The sequence below is a fragment of the Trichoderma gamsii genome, assembly GCF_001481775.2.
Source record: "Trichoderma gamsii strain T6085 chromosome Unknown Scaffold_20.2, whole genome shotgun sequence".
In the NCBI taxonomy this organism is placed as follows: Eukaryota; Fungi; Ascomycota; class Sordariomycetes; order Hypocreales; family Hypocreaceae; genus Trichoderma; species Trichoderma gamsii.
This window is the reverse complement of record NW_020171357.1, coordinates 46,098-65,016: the sequence shown is the minus strand read 5'-3', so window position 1 is coordinate 65,016 and position 18,919 is coordinate 46,098. Positions and strand designations below refer to the sequence as shown.

At 45.0% G+C, this 18,919-nt stretch overlaps 6 protein-coding genes across 6 annotated transcripts; 4 read left to right on the top strand and 2 right to left on the bottom strand.

Annotated features, from left to right (window-relative positions):
* Positions 1-1,678: 1,678 nt before the first annotated feature.
* TGAM01_v206012 (cupin domain-containing protein) lies at positions 1,679-2,209 on the bottom strand (the record flags this gene model as incomplete). The annotated part of the gene is made up of 1 exon (XM_018802734.1): positions 1,679-2,209. One exon carries the CDS (start codon positions 2,207-2,209, stop codon positions 1,679-1,681), a length of 531 nt encoding a protein of 176 aa, XP_018664242.1.
* A 347-nt stretch (positions 2,210-2,556) lies between these two features.
* On the top strand, positions 2,557-3,418 carry TGAM01_v206011 (hypothetical protein; the record flags this gene model as incomplete). Its single annotated transcript, XM_024549773.1, has 2 exons — positions 2,557-3,189; positions 3,242-3,418. 2 exons carry the CDS (start codon positions 2,557-2,559, stop codon positions 3,416-3,418), a joined length of 810 nt encoding a protein of 269 aa, XP_024405435.1.
* A 5,040-nt stretch (positions 3,419-8,458) lies between these two features.
* TGAM01_v206010 (hypothetical protein) lies at positions 8,459-10,808 on the top strand (the record flags this gene model as incomplete). Its single annotated transcript, XM_024549772.1, has 7 exons — positions 8,459-8,508; positions 8,605-8,770; positions 8,821-8,891; positions 8,965-9,341; positions 9,423-10,339; positions 10,404-10,709; positions 10,800-10,808. The coding sequence occupies 7 exons, from the start codon at positions 8,459-8,461 to the stop codon at positions 10,806-10,808; spliced, it is 1,896 nt and encodes a 631-aa protein (XP_024405434.1).
* Positions 10,809-11,301: 493 nt separating this feature from the next.
* Positions 11,302-12,168, bottom strand: TGAM01_v206009 (carnitinyl-CoA dehydratase; the record flags this gene model as incomplete). Its single annotated transcript, XM_018802735.1, has 1 exon — positions 11,302-12,168. One exon carries the CDS (start codon positions 12,166-12,168, stop codon positions 11,302-11,304), a length of 867 nt encoding a protein of 288 aa, XP_018664243.1.
* A 1,962-nt stretch (positions 12,169-14,130) lies between these two features.
* On the top strand, positions 14,131-15,055 carry TGAM01_v206008 (hypothetical protein; the record flags this gene model as incomplete). The annotated part of the gene is made up of 2 exons (XM_018802736.1): positions 14,131-14,415; positions 14,519-15,055. The coding sequence occupies 2 exons, from the start codon at positions 14,131-14,133 to the stop codon at positions 15,053-15,055; spliced, it is 822 nt and encodes a 273-aa protein (XP_018664244.1).
* A 1,564-nt stretch (positions 15,056-16,619) lies between these two features.
* On the top strand, positions 16,620-17,694 carry TGAM01_v206007 (N-acetylglucosamine-6-phosphate deacetylase; the record flags this gene model as incomplete). Its single annotated transcript, XM_018802737.1, has 3 exons — positions 16,620-16,869; positions 16,943-16,967; positions 17,016-17,694. The coding sequence occupies 3 exons, from the start codon at positions 16,620-16,622 to the stop codon at positions 17,692-17,694; spliced, it is 954 nt and encodes a 317-aa protein (XP_018664245.1).
* Between the last annotated feature and the right edge of the window lie 1,225 nt (positions 17,695-18,919).

The window sequence follows — 18,919 nt, the reverse complement described above, 5'->3', positions numbered from 1 at the left end:
ACCAATCACGCACCACACTCACTTAAAGAAAAAGAAAGCTAGGAAAGCCAGGAAAGCCAGGAAAGCCAGCTTTCCATTACGATCCAGACACCTCAACTGGATATATAAGTTCACTTCTCTACACTCATTAGATAACTTAGATAGCTGATTAAGATTGCAACACGCTCTGCGAACTTACCCACTGGTGACATTGTTTACTATTGACTTATATTGCACGAAGATCTCCTAATCCATCCGCTAACATAAACCCAGAATCATTTACTAGGTATGTCCTTTAGGAATCTACCCTATACTAACTATCTAGTGTGCGGTTTGTTACAGTCACAGAGGTTATATATACATATACCTTACCGCTGCTCCTGAATATCAAATAATGAACCAGGGCTTAGAGAGCAATATAAGTTACAGAGTCCACGTGGGTAAATACTGGTCTCATCAATCGATCAATTTATCATTTCTGCCCCAAGCATTTCTAAGGCAGCATTAGTATAGTTAAATGGCCAAAAGTCTACGACTACCCCCCACTATTATCGACTCTTATTGTCTAGGTAAAACAGCAGAGGTATACAGCAGTTATTGGTTTGCTTCGGTGTATAGACAACAGGGTTATTGTTAGCTCTAAGACCTTTGTTTATTAAATGCCCCTTATCCGCTTCCACTTATAATCCAGCATGCTACACGCAATTATATTATACTAAGCACTATCCGCCCACGCTATACCTCTCATTTAACCCTCTTTAATAAAACTCATACCTTCATATAATTTTAGCACACACTTATTGAATGCCATAGCTTTAATACCCAATCTGAGTACTCCGCCCTATAAGAATGCCTAATTTATTGCCTAATTAATTGCTTCTCTCCTATAACCCTTATTTTAATAGCCCTGCGATAAGCAGAGGGCGAGTTCCCTTACTTTATTCCATTTATCCTTTATAGCGATATAGCCAATTACCATTTACCTTAACTCCGGAGAGGTAAAGTCATGGACTTGAGGTGTATCTTCAAAGGCTTTATAAATCAGGCGCTCCGACTTGAACATGTCATTGAATCGAGCTACCATGTGATCCATGGATCGGGTTGTACTGTGATGCGAATGGGCCTCCATAATCGGAGATCAGCCAGCTGGTAGGTAAATGTTGTGGTACGGTTGTAGAAATAGAAAGATTGGATCCTTGTTGTATCAACTGGTCCCTCAATGGTAGATGCACGGCTCTGACAACAGAGGCAAACAGTAAATGTAAGTGCCCAGTGAACCAACCAGCACCTTATATTTGTGTTCCAATTCATTTCCACTCTTTCTCAGTTGTCCAAGCCATCTCTAGTAAGTTCGAGTCGTCATCGGTTGAAAATTCGGGGTAAATCTTTAATCAACAGGCGCTAGAGTAAGGACTATTGTCTTTCGCCACCCTTTGTCGGCATAAGTACCCGACCGCCAGCACCATCAAATAAAATTAATACCAGACATTGTAAGAAGCTTACGCAAGACATACAATAAAACCTTTTGGACTATGATTCAGCCATCACCTGGTCTTGGAGGGGCTATGTAAATGACCTTTTTAACATTCGAGAAACTAAGGGGTCGAGGGCCTATTTGGCTTTTAACCCAGTTGCAAGCCATTATAAAGACAAATATGTTTGCCAATCTCTTAACTACCGTAAAAAACATGGATAACACTTAGACACCATTACCATACTCCACCCCGTCCTCCTTGGCCCCTTCGGCTCCTTGTATTATGGCTACATATCTCGCTGGCTGTGTTACACTAAGGTTCTTCCATTTGTGCATGGGTGCCCGCTGGATCACGACATCCCCCCTCTTGACCACTCTGCACTCTCCTCCATCCAGAGTCAGCTCCAACTCCCCTTCTAGCATTATAATGTAGTCCACGGTCTGGGTGCGGTGCCAAAATCCTTCAATCTGGTCAGGATTTGCTGCGAAGTCCATGTAGGTTACGACCGTAGCCCCTGCGCCGGGAAAATGGTATGGAGGCCCGGCCGCTACAACGGATTTATGATTGGCCAAGTCCGCATCGTCGACGAGGGTAAAGGAGGGAAGTGTTGAATAGATGTAGTATAGATTGCTCGTTGGATCAAGAGGTTGGGGATGAGCCGCAGTGTTTTCGTGGAAGCATGATTGCTTGAAAGCGCTGGACCTTTGCTTACTGGTTGTAATATAAGTGTTCAAGGAAGGGAACGTAGCAGCCATTTTGATTGTTTGAGATGTGTTGCTTGATCTTAAAGAACGAAGTGAAGAAGAAGCTTGATAGACGGATTCAAGCGAGGCTAATGAGCAGTTTTTATAGTCAAATGCAATCATTTTCTTAGCTATAGATAACGCATGGTATTTCTATATCGTGAGCTAAAGGAGAAAGTTTAGAGAGATGCTGCTGCGCTAGACCTAATACAGGGTTACTTTGCCGAGCCAAGGGATCCACATGCCTAAGATATCATCAGGCGTGATTAGCAAACCTCAGCATACACACTCCTTATATTCACTCGCTGTAGTTCTTCACTACTGGCCTTCTTGATTTCATTATACTTGTGCGCCTTCAGATGGAGCTCTCAATTGTAGGATGTCACACATGCAAGAAAAGAAAAGTCAAGTGCGACAGAAATCGCCCCAAATGCAGTCGCTGTGCCAATGCACACCTTGAGTGCGCTGGCTTTGCCCCTAAGTTCAGGTTCATCAATGAGGAGCCTCGGATTCGCCGATCTCATAATCTTTCTGATGCTCAAACTCAGGAATACACAGCATTAGCCAAGTATCCTCGTCTGATAACCCATACACACCAAGCCTTTCAGTTTTGTCATATAGCGTTGTCCAGTATTAACACGCTACCTCTGTCGGCATTCCGTGAGGATATGTCCATTACTTATTTGCATTCCAAGCTGATAGGGAACGGCGAGATATGGAAAGGGCCAAATGCTGCAGAAGAGGCGCATTGTGGTATACCATCAAGTTGGATAGACGAGCTGTTGCAGACTAATCCCACATCACGGCCGAAATCTTGGTATGCCCTTGCGGCAATGATCCTTGGTCAAGCTTTTGATTGCAGGAGTACCATCATTAGAGCCGTGGAGCTCTACGGAACGGCCTTGCTGGAGCTTCACACGCGACTTTCTAGTGATGAACATCAGTTAACCGATAGTACATTATCGTCGATGACTGCCTTGTGTGTTTATGAGGTATGCTATGACCCGTTGCATCAAAGCGTTATTGAAGTACTCACTCTAGCAGATAATAGCATCCAAATCTACATTAGGTTGGGTGTCTCATGCCTCTGGCATTCAACGGCTTTTAACATTGAGAAAGTGTAAACAACAAATGACCCATCTTGGGGATGCCATTTCTGCAGAGCATCAAGTCCTCCTGGTATGTGGCCATCACGCCGCCCAACGTTCGGAAAGGTCGTAAGTCCGACTGACCTCATCTAGCTCAGCGCATCAATAATTTCCGGCCGAAGTATGCGTCTCTATCGTCAACGTCCGGAAACAGTGCAAAAGAGGGGTCCTTTAGGAAGGTCTGAAATTGGTCAACTACTCGACATCGGATCAGACATTGCTGAGGTTGTTGTCTGGATAAATTCAAACTATAACAGCGAAGATCACAACCTTCTATTGTCATCACACCTAGTTGGCTTAACAGCTAATTTAATTCAGAGACTGAACACCTGGTGGCAAAGCTGGGAAGCTGTCCGCCTGAAATCAGTTGTAGCCACGGTCGAATGTTCCGCAAATAATTCCATACCCCTTTCCAAGGAAATTCAGTATAATTCAGCATGGACGGCTTTTACAGTCTGTCTCTATAACGCAATACGCATTATCGCACTCCAAACTTGGAACAGGCTTCAGCATGTAGCCTGTATGCCGCCCTGTTATAGCCAAGGTTGTGTATTGGATATGACAGGTTCGACTATATTGCTCGGTATAACCTCCGATATCAAGGGCCTTGCTTATGAGATTATGCAATCCCTGGCTTTTTCTTACAGACAAAGTCATCGATTTATCTTTACAATAAGCTTTCTCTTTATACAAGATGTTGCTTATGGATGTTTTAACCCACGCTCACAAGAGGCTCAATGGATAGCGCAACATAGGTGGACGGAATTTGCACATTATGGAGATCTGAGAGATCTGAATATTCTTAAGAGAATAGGGCCTTTAGGTAAAATAAAAGTGTTATAGGCTATCATTGCAATATTAGCTTCGGCGCTTCTTTAGCTGCCGTTGTATAATTGACTGTACTCCTACTGTCTTATGTCAGTATTATAGCGCTACCCAGGCGCGATGCGTACCGGCACCCTGGCAACTTACCATCTCGTCAGTGCAGAAGTATCATAATTTGCCAAGCTGTCTTCAACGTTCAAGCTCAGAGACCTCGAATTCTCCAGTCCTGAGAAGTGGTGCGGAGGTCTGTGAGCTACCAGCGAGGTCCTCATACGACAGCGAAATCGAGGATCGCAACCTGCATGACCGCTTCTCGTAAGACAGGCTAGGTGAAAATCCTCCAACTTTCGGATATTGTGGATATACTTGAAACCTAGAACTATGTAGAAAGTTGACAAACAATGGTATGTTTATCACCCATCACTCTCGTAGTGCAGTAGTCCCATTTGTGGACGTTCTATGGTCGGCCCAATTCCAGGTTCTGCAGTCCCAATTTTTTGGGCCTCGCTGAGGATTCATTAAAAGAGATGGCCATATCTCAGGTAAACGTAGATGAAAAAGACCCCCCTATCACAAAAAAAACAACAACAAGAAGTACAACTCAGTGGTACATAGAGTAAATGAAAATTAAAAGCCGCATTCTAGACCAGGGTTTTGGTATTGATCGACACTGCACTCGATTTACCGGCGCGCAATGGGACCTTTCGCGGTCCCAGCTTCGACAGTCTTGGCGATGAGAAGACAGTTCATGGTATATACCTCTGCCTGCAACAAAAAAAGTAGGATAATTCATCATCTTGACATCGCTTCTATGTAGGGCTAGGTTATGGATTGTTTGGCGCAGACCGAGCTCCCGCGGTTCCTGCTGCCATCTTTAATTGTTTCATTAGAAGTCATGGGGGTTAGATCTACTTATCTCAGGAAAGAATGGAGGAATCATGAGATATCTCTCTACATTGATTAGCCCTATTTGTAAATCCTTTTTCTTTTCCGCCGATTGTCAAACGACGTGCCTGTCATCTCAGAATGGGTCTGGAATCTTAAGCTTTACCCAAAAGCGCATAGCGGCGGCCGATGCTTTGAGGGCGCAGTTCATTGGAGTTACCGGCATCTTTTGTTTCCACTACCCTTCTATTCCTTGCAAGGCTTCAGTCTTAATCATCCAACTGAACCCATACTCACTACTAGGCCTTCAAATCCTGCGGAAATTCCAAAGTTTTTGACGTGCTCCATGGCTTTCTCGGCGCTGATCTACACTAACAGGGGTACTTGGGCCTCCAAGGTAAACTGGTAGCCTACTCTCTGTCACTCACTGAATCATCATCTCTTGGGCGCACATTGCACACTTCTACATGTCGTTGCTAACAGCACGCTAGTCTGTGTAAATACGTAGAATGTCATTAGCCCTTAACGTCTGTATGAAGTGTCGCTCGCGAAAGAGAGCTTACGACAAGCAATTGCCACATCATAGCTACTGTAAATCGCGAGGCTTCCCTTATCAATATGACTACTCTCATGAATCACCTTCCTCCTACAGGACCGCCGCGACGAGACAGAGAGCCGTGGTCGATCTATTGTTTGATCAGACCAATCCTATCCCATCCGCTTGTGGTAATCTCACTGCCGTTCATAGTGCAGTAGACTGCGAGATTCACCGAGTGCTTAGCACGATTGGGGCTACTTTGGACGAGGTCGTCTCAACATACTTTCGGTCATTCCACCCATGGCTTCCCGTTGTTTCTCCTCAATTGGAAATCGAGGCGAATAGACCGCAGCGTGCCGATACCATGGTGCTCCTTCTCGCTATGTGTGTGGTGTCACGGAACCCTATCTCGGATGATATATACGCTGCGCTACGCGTGCTGTTCAGTCAAGCCCAAGTCTACATCTGCGCTTCTACTTTTGATATAGGCCCAATTGCTCATTGCCGCGTTTGAGTATTCCAGAGGCTGGCTTGATATGGCGGACTTGTCCATTACTTACTGCGCAATGATGGCTTCCATGCTTCACATTAATCGATGTCGAGTCTTAGACGTCAGCCAGAACGATGAGTTGACAGGTCATTCACGGTTCGAATGTTGGAATTTATGGGGAGAATAGTTATCCTCGAGACGCAGGTGATATGCATATCAAATCATCACCAGATCTTATATTTACACTAGCATAGGGCCATAATGTCTTATTCCTTGGATGCCCAAAGAAGTCCGATCTCAAGGTTCCTAATGCCAGGTTTTCCTCTACCTACAGACTTGAAAGATCAAACTACTCTGTACGACGGGGTGTACAGAGTGCTGGAATGTTCGGCAACCAAGTCCGATCATACAGGTGACTTTGGCCGATTAGCAGAGGCTGCGTCCCTTCTTCATCGCGTGTTGGAGATCCATAGACAACAATCCCACTCAAAATTTGTGTCATAGTCATTCAGAAGCTTTGGACAAGGAACTGCAAGCCTTCCTGCTCTGTATTATGGTAGAAGAGGAAGATCTTCATCAACCTCGAGCTGGCACCATTGCGGTTATAGTAAGGTGAATCACTACAAACACCAATCCTGATCTTTGTCTGGTGAAATGCTCACATGACTAGGTCACTCTTCATACTGCACCAAGCAAATCTTGCTCTTCCCATCGACTTGACCACGGATGAAAGTCGACAAAGGTCTTGGGCCGCGCTCAACACAGCGACTAATATTGTCGTCGACACAGCTCAAAGCCACACAGAAAAAGCTCGTTGTTTAAACCACTCCTATTTCGCCCTGCCGCTGTGCTGTGCGCGCAATGTTCGAGATGCCAAGCAGTACGTTGGCAATGTCCACATTTACAGCAACACTAACGGTCAGGCCGAAGTGTCTAAATACCTTGAGGTGCTGGAACAAACCTTGGTCAAGCAGTGGAGGCTTCCAGCAGATAGTACGACCTCAACAGTCTTGCCAATAACCAGAATGACCTAAATAGCGATAATATTGACATTCCCCGGTGTTCAACAGCAGTATTAACGCTAAGAAACCGGTAAACAAGGAAGCCTACAGGGAGGGAAAAGATATCGCGCCCACAACACAGCAAGTCTTAATTGCACCTGAAGTACGTTAGCAGTGTCGTTCCGCTTTTACCATGATACAGCGGCAATGTTTGTGGACGGGAAAGTGCGATGAAGTAGCCAGGTTCTGTTTGAATCAAGAAGTTTAGCTAAAGGACTCTGCTAAAGAGCAGAATCAAGGCTTTTGAGGTAGAGGGAGGCAAGGCACTCGGAAACGGACTTGGCTCATATTGATATATGGACAGAAGAAAAGAGGAGAGCACACCTTGGTAGGCGTATGCCAGTGAAGATCATCGGGCTGATTAGGACGAGACTCGAAACTATGGGGGTTTCCTTAGAAGAAGTCACGGCGTGGGGATAGATCACACCCCAAGAGGAGCATTCCAATTGTCCAGCAGATCAGTCAAGAGTTCTATGGTGTCCTACAAGAGCCGGGTTTGGCCCGAGACCATTGCGCTTGAAAGCTGATACAACGTCGCACGGCTGATCCATGTCTCTCCATGTAAGAATCTCAATGTCAATGCAATTGCTGGATTTACGTGTGTGAAATACTGTAGCTGAAACGGGCAAAATGTCTGATAAGTATGGTGTAAATTTTGTGATGCACTAGCTTACCCACCAAGCCGTCCTGCGTCCAAGTGATGTCCATATCATCTGGCGTAGGGATTATTTTTAAGGCTCATCCTCTTGGAAGACTTTGGAATCACATTGCATGACCTTTGGCCACTATGCATGATTCTTTTAATGCTTCACAAGGGATTATTCACTTGGTCCTGCAACCAGTCCTCGCAATAGATGACAAGCTATGAAGTAGCTTCAAGTACATAGTAGCCTTTAGCTTACATGCTCGGTTTGTAACAGTGCCACTAAGACTATTAGGTATATAACACAGCTAACTTAGATCCATTAGTCTAAACCTTTGCTCGACAAAATAAACAAAGGATCCGTTCAATAGCATAAAAATAAGTAAATGGGTATTATATAAGATACTCCACCTCGTAATAGAACATGAGTCTTTGACACTGTATACTTCTAGAAAATTGATATATTGGTAGCAAGTACATAGGTAGTTTTTTTATCTAAGTCACGTGTAGTACACTCGGAGTTGAATTGACACTTTAACCCCGCTGACTTTATACTTACGGAAACTAGTCGTTTGCTTTCTTAAACTTAACAACTTGGCTGCCCTGAGAAATGTTTGTAGCTGTCGGCAGTTATATAGAACGCTGACCCCTGCTTAAAATCACAGTTTGCAATGAGCGAACAACAAGTAAAGCGCTCGCGCTTAGCATGTTTAAACTGCAGGTATGTTCGCTTGCCTAAACATAAACCCAGCCAAAGCAGTCTCATAATGTGTCTGCCCCTGTCCGTCATTTAATATTAATGTAACTATACTCGCAGGCGCAAAAAGACCCGGTGTCCTGGGGAGCGGCCAGTCTGTTCATTTTGCTCAAGACTGGGACAGGCCTGTCGATACAATGACAACGTGTTTACATACTCAGACGAAAGAAGCGCCGCTACATATTTTCAGCAAGGCATAATATTCCCTGAACCTTTTGTTACGAACGTACTTTAAACATCTTCTTCAGTATCGTGCTCATAGCTGACATTTGCTAGGAGCAGGACGCTGCATCAGATGCTACAGTTGCTGCAGCAGAGCCGCAATCGAGCTCGGTGTACCAGTTCAGGTTAGCTGATACCTTCATTTTATGTTCTAGCCAGATGACTGAAGGCGTTTCTAATCTTCTCCGCGCTCTTTAGTAATCCAGAGACGCCGCTGAGTTGGGACAGACCCAGTAACGTTAGATTTGACTCTCTACCGAACTCAGAAGTTGTTCGGTCGCTTGTGAACACTTACTTCCAATTCTGTCATTGTCAGCCATACTGTTACTTTCAGGAATCCAGCTTCAGACGCCGACTTTCCAGCAATTCTACACCAAAGTGGCTGCTGTTAGCCGTAATTGCTACTGCTTCTGGTTTCTCCACCCTTGATTATTTTCAGGCAAGACAGGCCGAAGCCGCCGATTGTTATGCATTATGTGCCTGGAAAGACATACATGCACGAATCTTCCAGGAAGACTTCATAACCATTCAGGTCGTTCAAGCTACGAACATGCTTGCCGTAATCGATTTCACAGGTACTAGCATGCTCCCTATTAAACGCATATTATACCGTAGATGATTAGTTGTACATCTACTGATAAAAGAAAATTATATAGCTGGTAGATATACGGAAGCATGGGTTAAGATCGGACTTTCGATTCGACTTGCCCAAGCATTGGATTTGGTCTCCGAACCAGACCCCTCATTACTTCTTTGGCAACAAGAAGAACACCGCAGAACATTTTGGTCTGTATACCTTCTAGATCGAATTGTTTCTTGCAGCCCAGAGCGCTCACCAGCTATACTGGATACCGATTGCGCACTGTTCCTGCCGGTGGACCAAACAACGCTCTCGCCTAGCCCTCAGGTGGCACAGAGGATCACACTTGCATGCTTAACAGAGAATAAAGAAGAGCTTGGCAATCTTGGATACTCTGGGTTACTTTGCTTGCTTGCTTCCACGCTAGGCCGCATTCAAAGATACAACTTGCGTCGGAGAGTGCCAGCTAGCTCATTTCTCCCCTGGAATTCCGAAAGCGAGTTCGCCTCAATCTACAGTGTGCTCTTGACATGTGAGTCTTACTCACCGAGTCCCATTGTAAATTTCGAGGCTGTACTTGATCAAAATAGCGCCAAGATGGCAAATGAACAAAATCATAACTCCATGCTTGGTGTATTCTGCTTCTCACACGCTCTTTATTTCCTTAACCAATGTCTACTACACCATCCCTTCTTGATTCGTCATCATCTACAATCTCTCAAGGCTCCTATTCCCCCGAGTTTTCTACGGCATGCCTTAGTTACAAGCCGTGAGAATGCCACAAGTTTAACCTGCTTGTTACAAACTCTCATGAAGCGGCGCCTATGCCTTGCCAGTTCACTAGGCTATTGTGCGTTGGTAGCTGGCGTCACACACCGTCTGTTCGAGAATGACGGCGACTCGCTAGTGAGGCAATCCTCAAGGGAGATGTACGATGCTACCGTGGACTTCCTCTGCAATGCGCCCGTCAGCTGGCTGCACTTTCCTCGCCTGGTCAGTATGTTCCAAAATATCACATCAGAACGGATTTTGACTCTCATCCTCCGGGTTCTGTTAGGCACATGCACTTCGATCATTTGCCCCTGATCCAGAAGCTTCGTCATACCTTGTCAGCTCTTCATTATTGGCCAACGTTCCCCAGCATCCTGATGCGGAAGTCATGTGGAAGCTACTTGATTACGGCAAATCAAGTCGCTATACGAAAGAAGCAATAACAGAATCTGAGTTAAATGCTTCATCCCCAAACGGTGCCCTGGGGAGCTGGGTGACGCAACTCGATCCGCATTCGCGAATGCCCGATATGTCTGACTTTGACAGGGCGATATATTTGAACGTCGAAGCTGCTCTTTGTCCTTCCGATATCGTAAGAGATACTCCTTCTACAACTTTCCTAGATCTAAATAACTGTGAGAGTTAATTTGAGAGGCCACCACCCTGCTAACGCTCTGATGAGGGTATCTGACTTTGGTACTACGGACTTCATAATATTGCTAGGTGATTATACCTCCCGTTCAGAAATTCGCACGCTAGTCGCAAGTTGGAAAGGTGGTATACAATGGCGAGCCAGTGGGACAAAACAGTCAAGGGAGCAATTATAACAAAAATGAAGATCCTGACTTTTGCTGACGCACTGTATATAACACTACAGAACATAATCAGTCAAGGGAGCAACTATAACAAAGATGAAGGTTACAAATTGGACAGCAGTACTTTGACTTGATCAGTGTTCTGTACTGGTACATACAGTACAGCAGCAAAAGTCAGACGAACCCTGCAAAATGCATCGTATAAAGATGGCATCATTGTGAAAAGCACCTCAGTGAAGAGCACACCAAAACAGTAGGGCGCGTTGCATTCCGTTATTATAATGATGGAGATGAGAGATAATTGACACTTTCCTACTTTATGATTTATGCAACCATAAGGCAATTTAAAAACACTTCCGATAACCTGGTTCAAAGTTTTTCCTCGTAATCAAACTTGCCATGACGCCCAGCTCCAGCACTAAATCTCGCAGCCCCTTTGACACTCTCAGAGTCAATAACCTTGATACCATTGTCGTATTCGAAACGCAAAGCATCTTCAAAAGAGCTGGCATTATAGGCAGCATAATAACATGAGGTACGATCGGCGTTCATACAGCCCTGTGGAAAAGTAACCAATTGTTGGGCGATTCTGGTCGCCTCTTCAAGGGCTTTACCCTTGGGGACCACGCGATTAGCAAGACCCATCATAAGAGCCTCTTTAGCCCCAACCCCTCTGCCGGTCAGAATCATATCGAGGGCACGACCAAGTCCAACAATGGCTTGCAGACGGCAGGTACCACCATCAATGAGGGGGACGCCCCAACGTCGACAAAATATACCAAAGATGGCATCCTCCTCAGCGACACGGATGTCACCAAGCAGACTTAGTTCCAACCCACCAGCAACGGCGTATCCTGAAACAGCACAAATAATCGGTTTCCGAATTTGCATTCGGGAAGGTCCAATGGGACCAATGTTACGACCCTCCACTCGCTCATTCTCAGCAATTCTCGGACCGGTATAACCAGCCTTCTGCTCCTCAAACTTGGCCACTTCATGAAGGTCAAATCCAGCACAAAAGGTTCCATTTGCACCATAAAAAACGCAAACCTTTTGACTATGATCGCTTTCAAAGTCCAACAGAGCATCAGTTAACTTTTTCCCTGTTGGGCCATCGATGGCATTTCGGCGATGATGTCTATTCATTGTGATTGTCGTAATGCCTTCGACAGTCTTGTGGACTTGAACGGCATCTAGCTCCTTGTCAAAGCTCGATGGATAGCCATTTGAGTTCATTTTGATTTTCAGCACAATTGCTGTAGTAAAGCTAAGTCGATGTCTGTGAAAGGATATGATAATAAAGAACACTTGTCAATTGAGTATATCTGAATGTGAAGGTGAAGATCCTCTGTTTATAAAACTTTCATATATTCAGTTACTGTTCCATTATCACCAAATTGACCGCTCGTCCGCTTTCCTTGAAAAGATGACCTCGGTTATTGCAATTGACTGCCTGAGAGCTTATATGCCTTCGTAGACGGTCCGGCCCCCGGGTGGTTGCTGAAGTGGAGCACTGCCAACAGCGGCTCTTTACAATGCATGTACTTGACCGCATCGGTTTCACCATACGGTGTGTATTCACCACAACTGCAAGCACGTAAAGTTCTTCGATCTCGGACAATCGTTTGCGATCAAGAGGTCCCTCGAGTAGTCTGGTAGAAATAAGGACGAGGTGCTCATAGGTTCCAAGCGCTGCAGCTTCCCATGCTCACTACAGCTAGGCATGTGGGGACGGGATCGAGCCGTTCCCACTTCACCGTGTAAGCATTGCCTACATCGTAACTCTCAATATTGAAAGGGGCAGTGCCCCCAATCCACGCCTAACAAGGGACTCGAAAGCAGAAACTCAACGAGTACAAGGATCTTCTTACTAGATAATCCAACGATGTTGATAGATCCCTATTACAACCAAGGTGGGAACGGCAAAAACGGTGGTTCATTGTCTCCCACAGCCACAGTGGCAAGGAACTAATACCCACTAAGCGAATATTCCCGGCGAGCAATTTGTGGTACTCAGAAGAGGTCTAGATCTTGTCTCTTCCTCTCTTATACTCTAAAAGTCAACCTTCAATTCGCGAAGTGAGATTACGAAGAAGCCTTCTCTATGTACTATGATGTCATTTCATTGCCGTATAAATTCTTTAGTAGTCACATTCTCTACGATTCGACTGTCCTGAGTGACCAAAGAAGGGAATTATACAAACCGGTCTTTGATAATGGCTCAAATCTACATGTAGATTCAATACTCTAATACAGTTTTAAGAAAGAGATAGCAAGTGGGGGTTGATTCTGCAAATGAGCCTGTTGTCTTTGGCTATCGCCCACGGCTCATTATACATGGCAAACAAAGGGACGTAAGCATTCGATAGAGGAAATGCGAGAGAAAAGAAGGTATATGAAGGCTGATCGACTGCACTGTGCTCTAAAAAATAATTACCTGGAAAATAAAGGTAATTCAACTAGAACATCGGATTGGTCTGGTAGGATAACATTCTAGTGAAGCGAGAAACCCACTTGAACAAGATACAAGCAATAACTATATTACACTCTAACTTTAAGGGATACGAGTTGGATCTCTTGATGCTGCCGATTGCGAGATATTTATACGCCAAGTAAAGAGCTGGAATCTACTATGTCTGCAGAAAATACCCGAGCCAGCTGTCGCTCTACCTTCTCTGCGCTAATTTAGTTGCGGTTTCGCTACTCGGCTGCGAATTCGCTTATTCGGTTACAGTTTCGCTGTTCGGTTGCGATTTCGCTGACTCGGTTGCGATTTCGCTGACTCGGTTGCGATTTCCGCTGATCGTTTGCATTGACGGGTTCATTTTTCAACCTCGGCGTCAGTGTGTCTCCGTTATGTTCCGTCTTGAAATAACCGGAACATCTTACAAGTGTGGTTACAATAGTATTGCCTTCTCAGATTAATATTGCAAAACCAGAATGCAAATTTCCGTGCTACCCATTGGTTCTAATAGGAGGGCAAACAAAGCGCTATCGGATGCGTGATTCTGAACCGTTCAACATTTTAATACCTGCAATGAACCATCCCAGTATAAGTATCACTAGCCATCTCACCGGTAATCTGGATTCTATTCTTTGTTTTATCGCAGAACTATTCCCGGAATACTGCCAGTAGTCCCGCCTTTCTCATACACAAACGCTTTACTGTGTAAATAACTCGCATACTCCAAGTCCAACATGTCAGCAACTTACATCCACGGCTACGAAGCTCCGGTTCTTCGTTCCCATACTTGGCGCAATGCTGCCAACTCGGCCTCATATTTGCTGCCTTACATAACACCCGAGATGAGTATTCTGGATGTAGGCTGTGGACCAGGAACGATAACCGTGGATCTGGCCAGACTTGTCCCTGGAGGAAAAGTCGTAGGGCTGGAATGCGAGTCTGCTGGAGAAATACTGCAGCAAGCAGTTGACAGCTCAAAGGAAAATGATATTCATAATGCAGAATTTATCATTGGTGATGTATGTAATATTGTCTTATTTCACTCTACTCTGCTTGTCAGTTGAAAAAATGAGTGTATATTACGATGAAGTTTGGCTATCTGAGCTGACAACAGACTCACAGATCCATTCGCTTCCCTTTGAAGACTCATCGTTTGATGTCACACACGCACACCAAGTCTTGCAGCATATTACGGATCCTGTTGTTGCTCTGCGGGAAATGTGCCGCGTCACTAAACAAAATGGATATATTGCCGTGCGCTCGACTGATTTCCGAGGCTTTTCTTGGTGGCCCGAAACAGAAGGCCTGTCTACATGGCGGGATTTATATCTTAGGATTATGCGTAACAATGGTGGCACCCCAGATTCTGGTCGACGTTTACACATTTGGGCTCGGGAGGCCGGGTTCCCCGTTGGCAGTGGTAGGGTGGTACAAACGGTGGGCACCTGGTGTTTCTCAACGAATGAAGAAATTTCATGGTGGTCTTCACTTTGGGCTGAGAGGCTTCTTGGAACAAACTTTCGCAAATCGGCTTTAAAAGATGGTGTCGCGACGGAGAACCAATTGATTGCTGCATCTCAGGCTTGGAAGGAATGGGGAGCATCTCCGGACGCTTGGTTTCTTGCTTGGCATTGCGAACTTCTGTACCAGAAGCAATAGCACATCACCAGAGCTTGATTTACGGCTTTGGCCTTTTATATTTTACTGGGGATTCATACGCAGTGGTATAGATGAGTGCGCTCAGATGGTGAGTAGACGTGCTGCTGCTGGAACTATGGATAACGAAGTTATATCCTGCAGAGGGAACGTTGGACCCATTAATGATACCAGATGATTACCTATTATTATATCGTTAAGATCGTGCAAGTAGACAGATATTAGTCCCTTGAACCGCAGGCTAGTGCCGTCTGTTTCTACATTATCCCACATTATTCTAGGATTACACGCTCGCTCCACCTTGCTAGGGGAGCTCGTGAATGGACGGATGAATATTACTCGTACGAGTTGCTTTGGGATGTATTATACTTTGAGCCAGAAGCCAATATGGGCTCGCTGCGGAGCACCCAAAATTGGTCAGCGGTAAACTAGCTTGCAGAGCCCCAGCAAGGAGTGGGAACGGCTGATGCCAACCCCGTGCCCACTTGCTTACTTGTATTCTGGAATAGGCCCGGGGACGACTAGACACCATCCACACACCCGAGCTTTAGGGCAGAAAAGTTCAATAATGAAGCTTCAAATACTTGTATCAATCAGCGTCAAAGTTTTAATGAACTCACCATAGAAGAGAAGGACGAAACTGTCTATACCAGTGTAAGATATTTAGGATCTTAAGACAAACTTTAACCCCATAACAGGGGCAAAAATAGCTGCCCTATGATGCCAAGAGGGGGCAATGTGTAACGTAAACACTGCGGCTAATCAGTGCTACTTGCGGTTGTCCAGCAAGGCTAGCTTGAAGAAGGGAATCAAAGCACGAAAACCCATGCGCACTAAAGGCTCGACATCCTCCGCATCCGTCACAACCCGAGCGAACTTCAACGCAATATCAAATCTCTCCACGGATGTTGAAGCCCCAAGTACCTGACATTGAGTTCAAGAATCCATTCCCACTCTTGACTATGTATGGGTACCATGTAACTAATAGTAGCGATTTGCACATTTGGTCAATACGTTTTTGCTTATTCTCGAGCCTATGCCTCATCCAGCCAAATATTGATATGCACAGTTCTACCAAACCAGATTCCAAATACTTAATCCAGTCACCGACGATAGCCTATCATCAACACCTTGTAATGTGGAACTTGAACAAAATAGCTCAAAACAAAGGTCTTGAATTAGGACAAGGACTGCCAAGGCCCTATGATGAAGGTGCCAGGTATCCATTGATCCACTAATAGGAGATGTTAAGACGAACAAATGGCCTGTTCAGGTCAATCTTAACAGTGGTAACGTAGCAGAACATGGAAAACTAACTAGGCTGATACTCCGCTAGTCACATCATTCCACTGGAAACTTGTTAAATGATAGAATGCGAGCGTTGTCTGATTGGCTACATCTATGTTACGACGCAATCCCCCATACAAAGAAAAGAACTGAATGTTTGGATGGAAGAGCAATTTTATATTATCCCAAAACCCCTTGGACTTTGTTTCCAATTTTTCAGAATCTTCTTGCATTCCTCTAGATTTTGCATCACAATCCTGCCACCAAGGATCATATCAAAATGGTTCTGATTAAATTCACAAACTGCCGAATTTTACAGGGTGACAAACTTGTGAATGAGGACTTCTGTATCTGCACAAATGCAGGAAAGATCGTTGATGGACAAGAGGCTTTTTATCATTCATCAAGCCTTCATACTGATATCATTGATGCAGGAGGAAAAATTATTTCACCCGGTCTGATTGATTGTCAGGTTAACGGCGCTTTTGGATTCAATTTTTCAACCATACCGGATGACATGAACGCATATGGTAAGCTACTCCGAGAGTTTAATCGACAGTTGATCAGCACGGGTGTCACCTCCTACCTACCTACTATTACTAGTCAGCAGCCTTGGTTGTATCAAAAGGTATGGTTATTACAACGCTATGGTAGATATAGCAACCGATAATAATAGTTCAAAGGTCCTTCCATTCCATAAGCCAACCGGCTTGCGTATCGCAAAAGCTGGCGCTGAGAGTCTTGGCGCGCACTGCGAGGGCCCTTTCTTAAATCCTACGAAAAATGGAGCACACGATATCGGCGTGTTGGCAGAAGCATTTTCCTTTGCTGACCTTGAGGAATGCTATGGCAGAGAACACTTTATTGCCAAATCGAACACCGAATGCCTCCCAATTAAGATGATCACTGTCTCACCAGAGCTGGGCGACATGATGTCCCTTATACCTGAGCTAGCTAGACGACGGATCATATGTTCTATTGGGCATTCGGAAGCAACATATGAAGAGGCTCGCAAAGCTATGGATCAGGGGGCTTCTATGGTTACTCATCTTTTCAACGCTATGAGACCCCTACATCACAGAGATCCAGGCATCATTGGGCTACTGGGCAACAACGCATTGCCGCATGAGCACTTTTTCGGGCTCGTTGCCGACGGAATTCACTTGCATCCAATGGTAATCAACCTTGCCATCATCTCACAACCAGATAAGTGCATATTAGTCACCGATGCTATGCACTTGTTGGGACTTCCTGACGGGGTATACCCTTGGACAAACGGCGGCTCTACATACAATATTACAAAATCCGGTGCTAAACTGCTTCTTGCCGACTCGGACAAAATTGCTGGCAGGTGAGTCTTGTAGCGATTTCAACAGAGTGAATGTGACTACGTCGGGCTCGAATGGTTTCTAGTAGCTAGACTGATAAGCAAACGTACCCTAGCTCTACCACCTTATTGGAGTGCGTTAATAATGTCCTGAAATGGTCCGGATCCGATATTCCCCGAGTACTGAAAACAGTAACTTCCACTCCAGCCGCGATGTTGGGACTCCGAGGGGTTAAAGGAAGCTTGGACATTGGTGCTGATGCGGACTTTGTGATATTATCGGAAACAGAGGTTGATAACGCCAAGTGTCTTGTATTGAATGAGGTGTGGAAATTTGGCGTCAGGCTTTATTCTTCAGCAGACGAGGACCTGCCAATCCCGTGACTTCAGGCTGGCAAGACAGGTCGGTGCCTCAGAAGCTCCATCAGCCCAGGTTCTGTTTCTAGATGTGTTACTTGAATCGATCGTTTGAAAATTATGTCCAGCATCGAAATATGCAAGCCAGCGACTATGTCTACCGCTGTAGCTTCAGTGCAGATGAATATGAAACTCCATGTCTTCTTGACTGCCAAATGTCTAGGCCGGGTCTAAAACATTCTCTACATTGATTCAATTGTAGATACCAGTTATATCATACCAAGGCAAAGCTTGGCAGGCAATATAGCAGACGAGTGCAATATCATGAATAGCCTTTCTCCAAAGGAGGTTACAGGGTGGCTTTGGAACTTTGACAAGATAGGCTGTACAATAGCTTTTGACATTTTAGCTTACAAAGGTTCGGAGATACGTGGCAGTTCAAGTGAGACACAAAGAGAATCTGGATATGCCTCACCTGAGATATTAGCTCTAAGGCTGCGCTATTGCGTTATGCATTATACTTACAATATGGAAAAGTAATACAGTAAGTAAGTAAGCTAGTATAATATAGGGTCCGTACTTCGGCTAACAATCCCGTAGGGTAATTCAAGCACAAGTGCTGCTATTCCTGGAATGTAACATATCCAAACTCGTTCATATATATCTTTAAGCAGAGCGTCTAGTATATAACCTGTCACAGTATTACTACATACTAAATTTACCTACTATCCAGAAGCTCTTGTACACCACTTATGTGGCTACAGAAACAAGCTCTTCTTCCGAGTTGGAAATGTTCTGCGCATGGAAATGTTCTGCGCAGATGATAAGGTACCAGGCCCGCGATCTGGCGCTGGACAGTTACACCCGCGATGCTAGTTCAGGCTGACTGGCTTGCA